Source organism: Poromitra crassiceps (assembly GCF_964638095.1).
Source record: "Poromitra crassiceps genome assembly, chromosome: 28".
Lineage (NCBI taxonomy): Eukaryota > Metazoa > Chordata > Actinopteri > Beryciformes > Melamphaidae > Poromitra > Poromitra crassiceps.
Window position 1 is genome coordinate 12,523,082 of NC_139651.1, and position 16,678 is coordinate 12,539,759.

The 16,678-nt window shown below is 47.9% G+C and overlaps 1 protein-coding gene across 2 annotated transcripts in view; it reads left to right on the forward strand.

The window, feature by feature from the left end:
- Window positions 1-16,678, forward strand: part of fn1b (fibronectin 1b) — a 30,230-nt gene that overhangs the window by 6,472 nt on the left and 7,080 nt on the right. Inside the window, exons 9-33 of one of the 2 annotated variants that reach the window (XM_083662409.1) lie at window positions 29-205; window positions 720-875; window positions 992-1,120; window positions 1,214-1,357; window positions 3,468-3,589; window positions 4,412-4,580; window positions 5,060-5,236; window positions 5,814-5,945; window positions 6,288-6,377; window positions 6,738-6,932; window positions 8,071-8,352; window positions 9,277-9,540; window positions 9,627-9,721; window positions 9,960-10,128; window positions 10,289-10,375; window positions 10,556-10,747; window positions 11,941-12,219; window positions 13,006-13,197; window positions 13,391-13,480; window positions 14,035-14,301; window positions 14,490-14,606; window positions 14,718-14,879; window positions 14,978-15,133; window positions 15,725-15,841; window positions 15,983-16,252. In XM_083662409.1, coding sequence (XP_083518535.1) covers window positions 29-205; window positions 720-875; window positions 992-1,120; window positions 1,214-1,357; window positions 3,468-3,589; window positions 4,412-4,580; window positions 5,060-5,236; window positions 5,814-5,945; window positions 6,288-6,377; window positions 6,738-6,932; window positions 8,071-8,352; window positions 9,277-9,540; window positions 9,627-9,721; window positions 9,960-10,128; window positions 10,289-10,375; window positions 10,556-10,747; window positions 11,941-12,219; window positions 13,006-13,197; window positions 13,391-13,480; window positions 14,035-14,301; window positions 14,490-14,606; window positions 14,718-14,879; window positions 14,978-15,133; window positions 15,725-15,841; window positions 15,983-16,252 — 4,230 coding nt within the window. The remainder of the gene's footprint in view (window positions 1-28; window positions 206-719; window positions 876-991; window positions 1,121-1,213; window positions 1,358-3,467; window positions 3,590-4,411; window positions 4,581-5,059; window positions 5,237-5,813; window positions 5,946-6,287; window positions 6,378-6,737; window positions 6,933-8,070; window positions 8,353-9,276; window positions 9,541-9,626; window positions 9,722-9,959; window positions 10,129-10,288; window positions 10,376-10,555; window positions 10,748-11,940; window positions 12,220-13,005; window positions 13,198-13,390; window positions 13,481-14,034; window positions 14,302-14,489; window positions 14,607-14,717; window positions 14,880-14,977; window positions 15,134-15,724; window positions 15,842-15,982; window positions 16,253-16,678) is intronic. The other variant, XM_083662410.1, reaches the window with a different exon arrangement.

Sequence of the window (16,678 nt, forward strand, 5' to 3'; positions counted from 1 at the left end):
GCCTTGTGTGGCTCTCTCTGATCTGCAGCCATGGTGATGACGAGAGGCGGGAACTCCAACGGCGCCATGTGCCACTTCCCCTACCTCTACAACGGCCGCAACTACACCGACTGCACGTCCGATGGCCGCCGCGACAGCATGAAGTGGTGCGGCACCACCTACAACTACGACGGAGAGCAGCGCTATGGGTTCTGCCCCATGGCTGGTGAGTGTGTGTGCGTGTGTGTGCGCGCGCGCGTGTGTGTGTGTGTGTGTGTGTGTGTGTGTGTGCATGTGTGTGTGTGCGCGTGTGCGCGCGTGCGTGTTGGTTTTGGACAACATACAATACAAGGCACTTAGTTACTGTACTTTAAAGCTTGTTAGTTAAAGGGACACTTCACCGAAAAACAATGGTGATTTATTTGGCACATGGTCTCACACATAATTCCCAAAACTGTAAACAGTTTGGCAGACATTCATTCGGTTTGACAGTTATTGAGGGTTGACTCGAGTTGAGTTTGGACCGGTGATGTCACCAGAAGGCGCTGAATCACTGTGTTGTATATTCATATACACACACACACACACACACACACACACACACACACACACACACACACACACACACACACACACACACACACACACACACACACAGAGAGGGGTTAATCCTTGGCACAGTTTCAAAGTCTCTCAGTCGCTCGACTGTTAAATCGTACTCCTCTCTCTCCCGTGCGCAGCCCATGAGGAAGTGTGCACCACCAACGACGGAGTGATGCACCGCGTGGGCGACAAGTGGGACAAACGCCACGATGTCCTGGGTCACATGATGCAGTGCACGTGCGCGGGCAACGGGCGCGGCGAGTGGAGCTGCATCGCCTACTCTCAGCTGCGAGGTCAGAGGGCTGAAAAATGCTGGTTCATCTTAAGAGTTGGTCTTGGGAGTCGTTATAGAGCGCGTGTATAATCAGATCCTAATAATCCTTTCTTCTCTCCTCCATGTGAACTTCAGACCAGTGTATCGTCGACGGTCTGACCTACGAGGTGAGCCAGGCCTTCTCCAAGCGCCACGACGAGGGCTACATGATGAACTGCACCTGCTTCGGACAGGGACGCGGCCGCTGGAAGTGCGACGCCATCGGTGCGTTCACACGTTGAGCACGTTACTAGCGTGGCCTCCCATCATCCCCCAGCCCCCCTCATCACCCCCCCTGTTCTTCTCCCCACCATGCAGACCAGTGTCAGGAGCCGGAGACCAGGGCCTTCCACCAGATCGGAGAGTCGTGGGACAAGGTCATCCATGGCAGTCGCTACCGCTGCTCTTGCTACGGCAACGGGATCGGCGAGCTGAGCTGCGAGCCGCAGCAGACCTTCGCAGGTAGGAGACACGTCACTGTGGCAATTTCACCGACTTACTATAGAAACACTGCGGAGTGCGTCATCATTCAGAAACCACGCACAAAACGAGGGGAAACAAAAACTCCCCCACCAATCCTGCCGTTCTCCTATGTCACGTGCATGGTCACATGTTGCATACAAAGATCATATATACGGAAGATGAACACTCCAACTTACTTCCTTGACAGCTAGATCCACATTTTTCTTCTCGCCCCCTCTCTCTCTCCTCTCAGTCCCCCCCCCCTCTCTCTCTCTCCTCTCAGTCCCTCCCCCCCCCTCTCTCTCTCTCTCAGTCCTCCCCCCCCTCTCTCTCTCCTCTCAGTCCTCCCCCCCCCTCTCTCTCTCTCAGTCCTCCCTCTCTCTCAGTCCTCCCCCCCCTCTCTCTCTCTCCTCTCAGTCCTCCCCCCCCCTCTCTCTCAGTCCCCCCCTCTCTCTCTGTCCTCCCTATCTCTCTCTCTCTCTCTCAGTCCTCCCCCCCCTCTCTCTCTCCTCTCAGTCCTCTCCCCCTCTCTCTCTCTCAGTCCTCCCTCTCTCTCTCTCTCTCTCTCTCAGTCCCCCCCCCCCTCTCTCTCTCCTCTCAGTCCCCCCCTCTCTCTCTCTTTTTTTGACCACTGAATGAGACGACTGCCTGACTCCTGACTCATTTGTGTTTGCTGTTCCTTTTTGTGGAGAAGTCACCCACTTGTTATGGACGTCCCTCTACCTCTCACCTCCTCGCCCCGACACCCTATCTATCACACATCGCTCTTTGAAATGAAACGAGGGGGCGGATTGGCTCAGTCACCAGATTAGCGGGGGGGGGGGGTTGATTGTTTAACTTTGAAGTTTGGCAAATGGAGAAAGGGCGGGCCAATCACATCCCCCCCCGTCTTCCCTCTGGGCTTTGTAGTTTTGCTGTGTTGTTTTCCTGGCCTGCCAGGGGGGGGGGGGCACACTTCCTGCCTTGCAGTCACTCCCGACACACCGCGCCTCGTACCGTTTCTGCCACTGGAGATGAAAAAGAACGTAACGGTATTTTGTTTTAAACTGTCCGTTAAAATGAGAACCTTTGGAACTATTTGTTCAATGGACCGATCCGAGTTCAGGGCAGGCAGCAGCACACTCCATGGCATTGGCAGCACACCATGTATTCTGGATAAAAACCCAGTTAAAGTACTGTTGATCTCACTTGGCCCGGCCCATTCATCCTGCTGTCACCAGCAGCAGCAGCGGAGGAGGAGGAGTGAGTTTGTCTGTGCAGGTCACTGGACTTCTAACAGTGCGCTAAATTACCTCCAGCTGCAGTACAGCTGTGGAACCTGCGCAACAGAGTGGGCAGCTGTGTGTGCGTGTGTGTGTGACGTGTGTGTGTGTGTGTGTGTGTGCGTGTGTGTGTGCGTGTGTGTGTGTGACGTGTGTGTGTGTGTGTGTGTGTGTGTGTGTGCGTGTGTGTGTGTGTGTGTGTGCGTGTGCGTGTGTGTGTGTGTGTGTGTGTGTGTGTGTGTGTGCGTGTGTGTGTGTGTGTGTGTGTGTGCGTGTGTGTGTGTGTGTGTGTGTGTGTGTGTGCGCATGCGTGCGTGTGTGTGTGTGTGTGCGTGTGTGTGTGTGTGTTAGTGGGCACAGGGGTGGACACGGTGACGGTACAGAGAATATAATACTCGGGTGTTATTTCAGACTGTCAACAGGGCAGTGGGTGTTTTGAGCTGGGCTTAGCGCTCTATGGCAAACGCAGTGTTTTGAGCGCGGGGCCGTCTGGGCGGTTTGGTTCTGTCCCAACGAGGACGTCTGGGCGGTTTTGGTTCTGTCCCAACGAGGCCGTCTGGGCGGTTTGGTTCTGTCCCAACGAGACGGATCCGTCTGACAGAGCCTCGCCAACAGGCAAGCCCAGTTCCGCCCACTCCTTTGGCACCGTGCGACTTGACGTACGACATAAACCCCCACTCCCTCGCCGTGCGACTTCACCCACGACAGAAGCGTGTCGTACTTGTTCCTCACTCGTCAAGAGCCTCATCCTCGTTACTGAAAGCGGCTTTGTTGCGTTTCTTCCTCCTCTCTCCTCTCCATCATCATCATCATCATCATCGTCATCATCATCACGCTGACTCCACCAGGGGGCCACAGACCGGTCCAGGTGATCATCACAGAGGCGGGGAAGCAGCCAGACTCCCACCCCATCCAGTGGAACCCCCCCGCCTCTGCCCACATCACCCAGTACATCCTCAAATGGAGAGTGGTGAGTGAGCCTCTTCATCATTCTATAATTCATAATCCCGTCTTTTTCAAGAATTTCTGATCCATCGCTGTAACCGTGTGTTCCGAGTTCGTCCCTCCTCCTCTTTGGTTTGGTCAAAGCGAGGATAAATGACCTTTTTGAAATCGCAAACGGACGCTCGTTTCTTCTCGGAAGGGCTTTCTGAAACGCGATGACGATAATGACAAATAAATACATATGGGGGAATTTGTTTGCCGTTCTGTCCGAATGAGGTCAAACGCTAGTTAGTAATGTTGACTGAGGTTTGAGCGTGGACAAACAAGGTCATTATGGGGGCGCATGAACTCCCTGTACACACACACACGCACACACACGCGCACGCACACACACACACACACGCACACACACACACACACACACACACACACACACACACACACACACATTGCCTTTTGAGGGAATGAAAGGAACCCCCCCCCCCCCCCCCCCCCTCATGTTTTTCTTCACGCATCTCTCTCTCTTTGAAGACCTCGGTCACAAGCCGTTTGAAATGTTTATGAGACCTAATTGACGTCAAACACATTTCCTCTTAAGTGGTTTGTATATTTTGGACCGCAAAGCCACTCTCACTCGTCCCCCTCTCTTTGCTGAGAAAATTTATAGTTTTCCGGCCGAGCGCAAAGCCAACCTAAACCCAAGTTGCAAGTCACAGGGTTTTTAAGCCAACGTCGAATCCGGGAATATTCGGTTGAAAAAGTACATTTTGCCCTCTTCAACCTCTGCTATGCGTCATTGAAGCTTGACATAAAGCCTCTCTCTAACTCGACCCCTCCCTCCCGATAGAAAAACACACGTGCGCCCTGGAGGGAGGTGGCCGTCCCGGGACACCTGAACTCCTACACCATCTCTGGGCTGCGGCCAGGCATCACCTACGAGGGTCAGCTGATCAGCATCCTGCGCTACGGACGCCGCGAGGTCACGCGCTTCGACTTCACCACCACCTATGGCTCCTGTAAGTAGATTTGGATCTAAAATGAATATGATTCGATGGACATATCAGCACTGACGGTGTCCTAGATAGACTGTGGTTGTTTGTATACACTACCAGTTTGGATGGACAGACACATTTTTTTTTTTTTTTTTTTTTTTTTTACTATTTTTCACATTTTAGAATAACATTAAAGATATCAAACCTATGAGATAACTCAAATTTCAATTATGCAGTGGCTGAAGAATTGTGACACAAATCCAAACTATCTTAGATTTTAGTTTCTAGTAGCCACACTTTGCTTTGATGGAACGGCAATAATTTAACCATAAGCCATAAGATCATGAAAAACATAATACATTCAATCAGGTGTGTCCACACGTTTGACTGATAGTGTAATTATGGTGCACGCCACTATTATTAAAAATAACATTCACACCCGTCACACCCCTCTTGATAATATCTCTTTTCCACCCCACAACCCCTCTCTTCATCTTCATCAGTGGAGACATCGGAGGGAGAGACCACCCAGCCTCCTCCGGTGGTGGACACTTCAGAGTCCGTGACGGAGATCACCTCCAACAGCTTCGTCATCTCCTGGACGTCGGCCTCTGACACCATCTCTGGCTTCAGGGTGGAGTACGAGCTCAGCGAGGACGCGACCACGCGTAAAGTAGTGGGTGAGCGACGCCTTTCACTACGGCTGCAACCTTAACTACGGGTTTAAAATGAGACAGATTGGGTGGTGTAGGTAGGGGTCTATTCCCTCGCCTACTAACACGAGGGTCGCAGGTTTGCGCCCCTGTTGTTGCCTCCGGCTTGGTCGAGCATCCATACAGACACAAGCCGGACAAGGGTATGTGTCCTGGTCGCTGCACTAGTGCCTCCTCTGGTCAATCTGGGCGCCTGTTCAGCAGGGAGGGGAACTGGGGGGAATAGCGCTTTCCGTCGCACCGTCCTCCTGGTGAAACTTGCTGTTGGGTGAAAAGTCTGTCTGGCGACTCTACATGTATCGGAGGAGGCATGTGAGAGTCTATATATACCCTCCCCAGATCGACAGAGGGGGCGGAGCAATGACTGGGACAGCTTAGACAGGGGATAAGTGGCCATGACCAATTGGAAGGCAAAAAAAAATGAGATTGCCTCCATTAATTAATAATATTAATAATAATAATAATTATTATTATTAGATTGTCTCCATTATGCATGATGATTTGGTACTACTGTACATAACTAGTGTGCTGCATGCTCCTACAGACCTGCCACAGACAGCCACCCACGTCAGCATCACCGACCTGCTGCCGGGACGCAGGTACAACGTCAACGTCTACGAACTTCCCACCGACGGCACAAACCCCACCCTCATCCTCTCCACCACGCAGACCACAGGTAGGAACTCTCTCTCCTCCGGCCTATCTGCCCCCTACTACCACAGCACGCCATGGATTCTCCTTTTCCAGATGTTGTGTCTGTCATTGTTGAGATACTTCTGCTGCTTGTTTTGTTTTTGTTTGTTTTACTTTAGGGCTGTTGGTCTTGTCTAGTTCTCGTCATAATTATTTTCTCACTTTATGTCTCTACCTCTGTCTGTGTTTATGCACTCTGCACACACACAAAACCCCCAGTAACAACCCCAACACTGTTCTCTATTCCAAGCAGTAGATCTATGGAGTTTATGGAATTTGTGTTGTTCATTATATTATTATTTAATATTTCCATCCCCTTCCTCAGCCCCTGATGCTCCTACTCAGCATTCGATCAGCGACGTGGGAGAGACCTCCATCCAGATCAGCTGGTCCAAGCCTCAGGCTCCCATCACTGGTAAGAAACGACGCTGTGTGTGTGTGTACACGTGTGCGTGCGTGTGTAAATGCATGTGATTGAAATCAGGACTGGAGTCATTCTCCCTGGCTGTGTATAAGCATAATGTAGATATTATATTACTATAGATGGGTCACCGCAAGCTCCGCCAATTCTAACAAACGGTAGCGGCAAGTCTCCTAAATGGGCGTGGTCAACCATTGACTCAGACCTGCCGAAAGTCTCCTAAGTGGGCGTGTCCGTGGAAAACCACGGGCAAAACCCCACGTGACAAAATGACAGGAAGTGAGTTGAAGTTGGGGCCGTCTTGCTTGAATTCCCATCGTCTTTGGTCTAAGTGTGCTTGTTCCTGCCTCCCAGGCTACCGCGTGGTGTACACCCCGTCGTTGGAGGGCAGCAGCACGGAGCTGACGCTGCCGGACACGACGACCTCGGTGACGCTGGTGGACCTTCGGCCCGGGCTGCTCTACAACATCAGCATCTACGCCGTGGAGGAGGACCTGGAGAGCGAGCCTGTCTTTGTACAGGTCAACACCGCCGGCTCCTCTCTTCCAGGTACCCCATGCGCATTTGTAAAACAGATACCGTGTCCTTCAACTTCTAAAGAAAAACTAGAAATACTCCTGTTACAAAAGGTGGCACAGCTTTGGACAAATGTAAGCATCCTAAATTAATAGAAATAGCTTTTCATTTGGAAACCCATGTTTGTTTTCTTCGACTTCCACAATAAATGATTATTTCTCTCGACTAGTAAATGGAAAGATTTAAATCATTCTTTGCCTTCTGGCCATCAGTGAGAGCTGTGCGATTGAGCGCGAGCAGATTAAGTTATTACTTGGAGCAGAGTTTCCTTATAGGGCCAGGGACCTGTGGATAATGCTCCTCCTGTGTTTTGGGGCCAACACTGAGCTTTTTCATAACTTAATAATAATAAGCTTTGCTTTCACAGCCCCCCGAACCATCATAATATTCTTTTTAGAGGGTGTTCATCTTTATCCCGCCCACAAATGACCTCCGTTTCCATTGAAGACCTCTCTCCTCCTTGTGCCCGGCACTGCGGCACAGCCGTTTTATTACGTTCAGAAAGAGTCAAACCAGATGCTCTACAGCAGGGGTGCCCAAACGTTTTTTTTTTTAGCGTGAGAGCTACTTACAAAAAATAAAACTAGTCGCGAGCTACTTCTTTTCCCCTTGTCCCAACCAAGTACATATTTAGCACATTCTAACAGTATTATATTATTTATTTAACATTATTAATAATGTTATAGTTAGCTATGCATGAGTGGGATTTAGTTTATGCATAAAAAATTAGATATAATATATATATATATATATATATATATATATATATATATATATATATATATATATATATATATATATATATATATATATATATATATATATATATATATATTTATACATATATGTCATGCAAATATTTAATGTCCGAGCTACAAACTTTCACAAAACGGACATGACAAAGACAAGCAGGTTTCTGTATATTAACTTGGATGACGCGCAGTTGTTTCATTCATCTTTAATCTTGAGTGATCTAGCTATCACCTTACATTATAGTATAATGTATAATTGTGACAATTAACTATTATATTATTGCGAGTCTTTTTCTCAATTTGTTTTCCGATTCTGATTGTATCCCCTCGTCAACCAATCTACCACTTCCTGTCCACAGAGGAAGTCGGGGCCCCCACAGACCTGGTGTTCTACGAGGTGACCGACGTGAAGATCGTCATCACCTGGAGCGGCCCGCCCAGCGAGGTCACCGGCTACAGGGTGACCTTGTCCCCCGTTGCTGCCGACGGCACGGAGAGAGTCAGGCCCTACCAGCTACCCATATCGCCCAACGCCTACGCCGAGGTCGACCAACTGCAGCCCGGCACGCTCTACCGCTTCTACATCTACGCCGTCAACGGGGGCGTGGAGAGCGAGCCGCTAGTGGGAGAGAAGTTTACCAGTAAGTATCAGACCAGGGAGCCCAAATTAGAGCCCTGAGGATTTGATTTGATTGATTTGTTTGATTGATTTGTTTAGTCCTTTTGATTTTGATTAGACCAAAACATGAAAGGAGGTCCGTTCTAGCCAATGATAGTGTGGAAGCAGTCCCAGAATGAAAAGGGATGACATCTTGAAGGTGGAAATAATGAGAATGAAAATTAATTGGACTCGGAATCTAAGGAAAAATTGGAATTGGAAAGACAGAAAACAGAACTGGATTCCATTAAATTCCACTTCTAAGAGAGGTTGTCTCGACTTGCTAAACATTAACAAATTTGAAGATGATACTACACTAAATGTAATCTCAGATATGTCGTACGAAAAAAGGACTGTAATTGCACAGAGGTTAATTGAATTCAGCTAGCTGAAATTCCAATTTAACTAAAATCATGTTTCCTGTAGGTTGAATCGGGATTGATGAGTTCATTCATGAATTGACCCCAACCTATTCTCAGCTCCCAGACAATTTGAGATCTCCGCCTGCCAATCATCTGGGAACATCTAGTCAAAAATAGTGGTACAGTAGAACGGCGCGAGAATGGCCACTAACAAAGCCCTTTGTCAAGTTACCGGAAATTAGACTCTCCCCATTACAAATGACAACGTTACATTATTTGATTGTTTTAATCATTTAGAAGCACATGATTTCTGCATGCCACCGCCCCTTCTACACGAAGACTCTGGATAGGTTCTGCGATGCATGTTTGTTTTTTTTACTCTCAAATTGTTTCCACCCAGTTTTTACAACGAAAGCTGGGAGAAAGTTCTCAGTCTCTATCAAGCAAAGCAGATAAACGACTGAGAACTGAATCTAACCCCCCAACCCCGTCAGATTCCGTCGGTCTTACATGTGTTGCTTCATGCTTCCCCCCCCCCCCTCCAGAACCCGATGCTCCCACCAACGTGCGTTTCACCGACATCGCCCACAACAGCGCCATGATCATCTGGGAAGCCCCCCGCGCCATCGTCACGGGCTACCGTATCCTCCTGGGCATGGAGGGCTCCAACCCCATCACCAAGAGGGTCCCGCAGGGCGCCTCGCAGTTCCCTCTCACGGGCCTGAGGCCAGACACCCACTACACCGTCACCCTGACGTCGGAGCAGAACAATGAGTTCAGTGAGGGCGTCACCGGATATTTCACCACCAGTGAGTATTTGGAGAAACTTCATTTATATGAGTGTTGAACAGAATTGAATGCAGTAATGCAAATGATAACTATTCCACCCCTCCAGCTCCGCAGTTGGGTAATGCTCCGCCTTTCAGCACTGAGGTCACTGAGACCTCCATCATCGTTACCTGGATACCTGTCCGCAGGTTCAGCTACAAGGTAGAAACCTCCCGCATTCAAAATCAGTTCACATAGAGAAAAAAATGGTTGTTCATCATTAAACAGAGTTAAAAGATGAACAGTGTTTTCAGTTGTTAAAAAAAAACAGCATTGAAAACATTGTAAGTATGTTGATTTTTGAGTCATCAACCTTATATATATATGCTATAACTAGTATAGTTTTAAATGTGTTTTGACCTGTTTGTGGCTCTCTGCGTGTCTCCTTCCTGCTTCCCAGCTGACTGTGCGTCCCGGCCAGCAAGGCGAAGCCCCCAGAGACGTGACCTCTGACTCCGGCAGCATTTACGTGTCCGGCCTGACCCCTGGAACCGAGTACACCTACAGCGTGCAGCCCATCTTCAACGGACGCAACCGCGGAAACCCCGTCACCCGCAACGTTGTCACCCGTGAGTGATTTTTTTGTGATTCACTTTCTGACTCAGCTAGGCAAAAGCTACTCATTCCATTTTTGCACGAGCCTGTAATCAGATGTTACTGTTGTCAAATTGACCACTGAAAAGACCTTCTCATTATGCTTGTGTCTGTTCTGCGTTCTCCTCCTTGCAGCCCTGTCTCCTCCCACTGACCTGAGTCTGGTCTCCAACCCGGACACAGGAGATCTCAATGTCCAGTGGGTAGGCGTCAACACACCAGGTAAATATTGACTGTGCTCCCCACGCGCCTCCAGCCCATTGGACCACTGGTTTAGGCGAGTCCAGACCTTGGCCTTCCACTGCCATCTTTCTGCCAGGACAAATGTTGCTGTCTCTTCCTCCTCCTGTTGTTTCTCTAAAGTTCTCACATTCTTTTCCTCCTCTCCTCGTCCTCCTGCAGACATCACAGGCTACAGAGTGACAGGCACGCCGACCAACGGGCAGCGAGGAAACACCCAGGAGCAGCTGATCCAGCCGGGTCAGAACTCGTGCACACTGGAGAGCCTGAGTCCAGGGGTGGAGTACAACGTCAGCGTGTTCACCGTCAAAGACCACCTGGAGAGTGTGCCGGTGTCCACCACGGTCACGCCAGGTAGGAGGCCGGGCCTTCGAGCGCGCAACCGTACCGCCTGACGTTCACGTCCGCGAGCGAGTGAGAGAGAGAGAGGGAGGGAGACAGAGGGAGAGAGAGAGAGAGGAAGGGAGACAGAGATACAGGGAGAGAGAGAGAGAAAGAGAGAGAGGGAGGGAGGGAGACAGAGAGGGAGAAAGAAAAAGTTGAATTTGCCAGGGAAAGTTGGGTCTGAGTCAAAGTGGTACTAGTGTGACTCACTGGAAGCAGGGGATAGAGGGCGCCAAACATTTCAGTTGGAGCGAAGGGGAATCCCTTTCCGCTCTCCAATGTCTCCGCCACAGCCAATAACGCTAGCTAGCAAGCTAGCAACCTACATGCTGAAAATGGCACGTTTTGATGAAGATTTAGATTGTGCAATAAAGCAAGCCTACTCGGTACTTTCGGTGGATGGTTGTAAAGAAAACAGAGCATTCCCCCCACTTCCCCCGGCTAGACCAGAGTGAGAGTAAGAGGAGCCAGACTCTCTCCTGCGCTGGTACAGGAGAGAGTCTGGCAGGCGAGACTAAAGCGGTACCGACTCCAACATTTCCCTCGCCACTCCGAGACCGTTTCCACACAAACATTATTCCTGGAACTGACCTACTTTCTCTTGACAAAATACAAAATAAACCCTCAAGTTTGAGCAGCTCATCATCACCCTGCTAAGAGAGTCAACATTCAAAACACACCACCCTTTCTTCATCACCATAACCTTCAATTGTCTGTTTTGCTGTGACACTGTCATGACACAGTCCTACTAACATGGTCATTGGCTGAATATTCTTTCAGTCACATGTCTGTCCATGTCTGGTTCACTGCACCCTTCATTTGTCTGACCTACTTATTTGCATGGAGATAATATCACTGTTTTTTAATTGGGGAAAGTGGATTAATATGTTTATAAAGAATGCCTCGACCAATAGCATTAATCTTTGCTTGAGATTTAACTCATTGAAAAGGTTAATTTCTGAATGTTTATTTTAACGATCATTTTGTAATGCATCTATCAAGCATGGCTACTGTTCCACTCAGTGGTGTTTCCTGGGTCTCTGAATGCTTCACTTTAATTTGTGTTTGACATCATCAATGTGATTATTAAGAACTTTTGAGTCTGTGCTTGTCTCTCTTTCTCATTTTTCCTGCTTAATTTGCACACGGCTTAACCCTTTCAGACATACCCCCACCACGCCACGTTGACTTTGTCGACATTACTGACACCACCATTGGCCTGCGTTGGATCCCGTTGAACTATACCGGCATTACCGCTTACCGGATAACGGTGGTGACGGTGGGCGAGAACCTGCCCATCATCCAGGATATGGTGGACATATCTGCGGGTTATTACACGGTGCACGGGTTGGAGCCCGGCGTGGACTATGTCTTCAGTATCTTCACGGTTACAGAGGAGGGCGAGAGCGAGCCGGCCACATACACAATGCAAACACATGCTGGTGATTTAACTCTTTCACTCCATCAATTCAGATTTGATATTAGAGAAAGAAAACTTGATTAAATTACATTTTTTACTAAATTTTTTAAGACCAAAAAAAAATCAATAATATATAAACCAACTTTCATTTAGTTAACCTCTTAGCAATGATCAAAATAAGGTAGGGACTCATCAAGTCATGTTGATACTCTTAATTCATTTGTAAATGTGCAGATTTTTTTTTATCTATATAACTGTGATTTAGTTCTGTCCTTTGAGGAATAAACGCCTGTATTTGCTCTTCCTGTTACTTATAAAGACGTACGTCTTTGCTTTACTATATAGAGAGGCAAAGTGAATGTCGCTTCCTGCTTCAGCACTGTACCAGAGATTTTCTTCCGCCATTTATTTTCCCATAGACATTTCGTAAAATGCTTATAAAAATTAAAATAGTTTTACTTGGTCAAACCAAACGGTTCAGCTATATTTAGAATCAGGAGAGACCATAGAACAATTCACTCGAACCAAAACTAAAAAAAACTACATCGAAAAAAGATTTTCTTTAAATCAGCAATTTTTTAACGTTTTGGTCTGAGTGAAATGTTATGCGATCTCTCCTGTTTCTAAATATATCTGAACCGATTGGTTTGAACAAGTGAAACTATTTTTATAAGCATTTTACGAAATGTCTATGGGAAAATAAATGGCAGATGAAAATCTCTGGTACAGTGCTGAAGCAGGAAGTGACGTTCCACTTTGGCTCTCTATATAGTCTGTCTCTAAAAGTTAAAACCCCTCCCTCTCCCAGCCATCCCAGCTCCCACCAACCTGAACTTTGGAGGGGTGGGCCCCGACTACATCAGGGTGACCTGGACGGTGCCCAACGTCCCCACGCCGAGCGACATCTCGCGCTTTGTCATCCGCTACCACCCCGTGACCACCGATGATGACATCAAGGAGGTGAACGTGGGCGGGAACACCAACACCTTCCTGCTGCAGAGTAAGACCGATGACATCATAAAACTACCTTTGACCTTTGACCTTTGATCATGACTGCACCATACTCATGGTGCAGTAACATAAGTATCATTTTGGCGATACTTATGTTTCGCCAAAATGTCCGACTTAAAACTGACTGTCGCGAGCCACTTTGACCATCATGTCTGGATATTTACCTCTCTGTCTCTATATAGATCTGCTGCCCAACACAGAATACCACATCAGTGTTGTGTGTGTGTACGGGGTAAGAGAGAGCGCACCAGTCACTGGAACTCAGAGAACGAGTGAGTATGATGACTATTAAAAAAACATTGCATTAGGGATGTCACGATACTAGAATTTCTACTTCGATACTGATTCCCAGGAAAATGTCGATAATCGATACCATTTTCGATACCACGGGAAGGGGCGGATGATGACACATCGAGGAGCATAAAAATAAAGTTAGACAGATGGACGGACAGACGCACACTTCTCCATAATCTAGACCTGATCAAACTTTGAATTTAGACAGCAGATTAGCCCTGCTGCTCTAGCCATCAGAACACGTTTAGCTTGTTGAAGCAACAGATACCCAATGATAGGGAGGGAAAAATCAGTGATTTTTCATTCAAAGAAAGCACTGATGGTATCACAACTGTTGCAAATGAGTATTGTATCCATTTCATATTTTTAGTATTGATACTTTTGATACTATCGATACCTGTTGCAAATAAGTATTGTATCCGATTCAAATTTTCAGTATTGATACTTTTCGATGCTATCGATACTTTTGACAACCCTACATTGCATCTGATTTTAAATGTCTCTCCATCTCTACCCATACCTCTCCCTCCAGCTCTGGACTCTCCTACTGGCTTGGACTTCTCGGACATCCAGACCAACTCCTTCACCGTTCATTGGCTGGCGCCAACTGCCGTTATCACCGGCTACCGGATCCGCTATCAGATGACGAGCGGCGGGCGGGCCAAGGACGAGAGGCTGCCCCCGACCAGAACCTACTACACCCTGACTGGACTGGTACCGGAGACCGAGTATCTCATCTACGTGTACGGTGTCAACAGCAACCAGGAGAGCCAACCTCTGACGGGCACACAGGCCACCAGTGAGTTCCTACTACATGGCTGCTGATTGGTTTCTGTAGTCGCGTCTACTCTTCCTTCTGGTGCCAACAGACAAACAGGCATTCTTGATTTTGATTATCTTCTTTTTCTTTCTTCACTGGCTCGATTAAAATGTATCTCCTCTCTTTTCTTCTCCTCTCCTCTGTTTTATTTGTCTACCCTCTCTCAGTCTCTGATGCTCCCACTGACCTGGAGGTGACATCATCCACGCCCACGAGCATCAGTATCCGCTGGGACGCCCCCTCTGTCACAGTGAGGTATTACAGGATCACCTACGGAGGGACAGGTCTGTACATCCTGTTGTCGTTTACATTGCCTTTCTTGCCTGTGGATAAACCTCTGCCATAGATTGATTATTGATTATTCGTGTCCACTCCCTCTGTCTTCTTTATGCTAGGCGGTGAGACTCCTCAGGAGTTCACCATCCCAGGCACACAGACCACCTCCACCATCAGCAGTCTGAACCCCGGCACCGACTACGTCATCACGGTCTACGCCGTCACCGGGAGAGGCGACAGCCCCGCCTCCAGCACCCCTATCTACGTCACACACAAGACCGGTACAGCAACATGACTGTTTCAGAAACAAAATATTCCAGGTTGAATTAAAATGATGGCGTCTCATATGTCCGTGTGGGTCTTTCACTCCTGCGTGTAGACATCGAGTCCCCCTCTGACATGACGGTGACCGACGTGAAAGACAACGCCATCACAGTGCGCTGGTCCCCTGCTCAGGGCCCCATCAGAGGTTACAGAGTCACCAGCGTGCCCAAGAACGGCCTGGGACCCTCTTTCTCGGAGGTGGTGGCCCCTGGTAAGAAAGAGCTGTTCAGTCAGGGTTTTCTTTTCGTATGTAACTTTCATATATTTCCAGTAGGGCTGGGTATTGGCAAGGATCTCACGATACGATACGTATCACGATACTTGGGTCACGATACAATTGTATCACGATATATTGCGATGCGATACATATTGCGATATATTGCGATATTCTACAGAATTTACTCAAAATTAAATAATAGAGCTAAAGATACAACACACTGTGTACCACCCAGGTAGTGTAATAATATGTACATCACTTTATACTGATAAGTTAGTGGACAAATTTAGTCAAAACTACTGAGTGTTGAGTGTTACTGAACGCATCGATATGGGAAATATCGATACAGTATCGATTAGGGGTGGGAATCACCAGATGCAGAGGCCTTGGATGGCATGGCCTGCAAAAAAAAAAAAAAATCGTTACAAGTATCGATACAGTATCGGGAAATAAAATATCGCGATATATTGCCGTATCGATTATATTGCCCAGCCCTAATTTATAGTATACAGTAATACCCTCTGGTGTTTCCTCCTGGTCTTACCCTTACCCTCCTCCTCGTCTCTTTTGCTCTCCCCGTTACAGATCAGACAGAGATGACGTTCACAGGTCTGATGCCCACTGTCGAGTACGTCCTGAGTGTCTACGCTCTGGGAACCAATGGAGAGCCTTCAACCCCTCTGGTGGACAATGCTATCACTGGTTGGTTTCACTCAACTCAATGGAAACGTATCTAAGAATGACTTACCATCTTGTCTTTTACTGGGCGTCCATCTGCCTTTGAAGAAATAGAAAGACACTTGTGCAGCACGTAAATTAACCCCCCCCCTCTTTTTCCTGCAGCGATGGACCGTCCTAAAGACCTGACCTTCTCCGACATCGACTCCACCTCCCTGCGCATCACTTGGGACAGTCCCGACGGCACGGTGACGTCGTACCGCGTGCTGTACTCCAGCCCAGAGGAGGTGGAGAGGGAGTACCGTCCAGCACCCAGACGGGACCAGGACACCGTCATGCTGACAGGCCTCCGTCCCGGGACAGAGTACACCGTGAAAGTCATCGCCCTCCACGGCCGCACACCCAGCACCCCGCTGGTGGGAACACAGGCCACAGGTAGGGGACTCACTCCTTAATGAATGATTCCAGCACAGAAAGCACCAACAGATGCATGGTTTCTACGTATCCTGACTAGAGATTAGTCGATCGACGGAAAATGAATCGACAACTATTTTGATAATCGATTAATCGTTATACAATTTTAAGAGAAAAGGTCAAAATTCTCTGATTCCAGCTTCTTAAATGTGAATATTTTTTGGTTTCTTTACTCCTGTATGACAGTAAAAAGATATTATCTTTGACTTGTGGACAAGACAAGACATTTGAGGGCGTCATCCTGGGCTTTGAGAAACACTGATCGTCATTTGCCACCATTTTCTGACATTTTATAGACCACACAACTAATCGATTAATCGAGAAAATAATCGACAGATTAATCGATTATGAAAATAATCGTTAGTTGCAGCCCTAATCTTGTAGGTA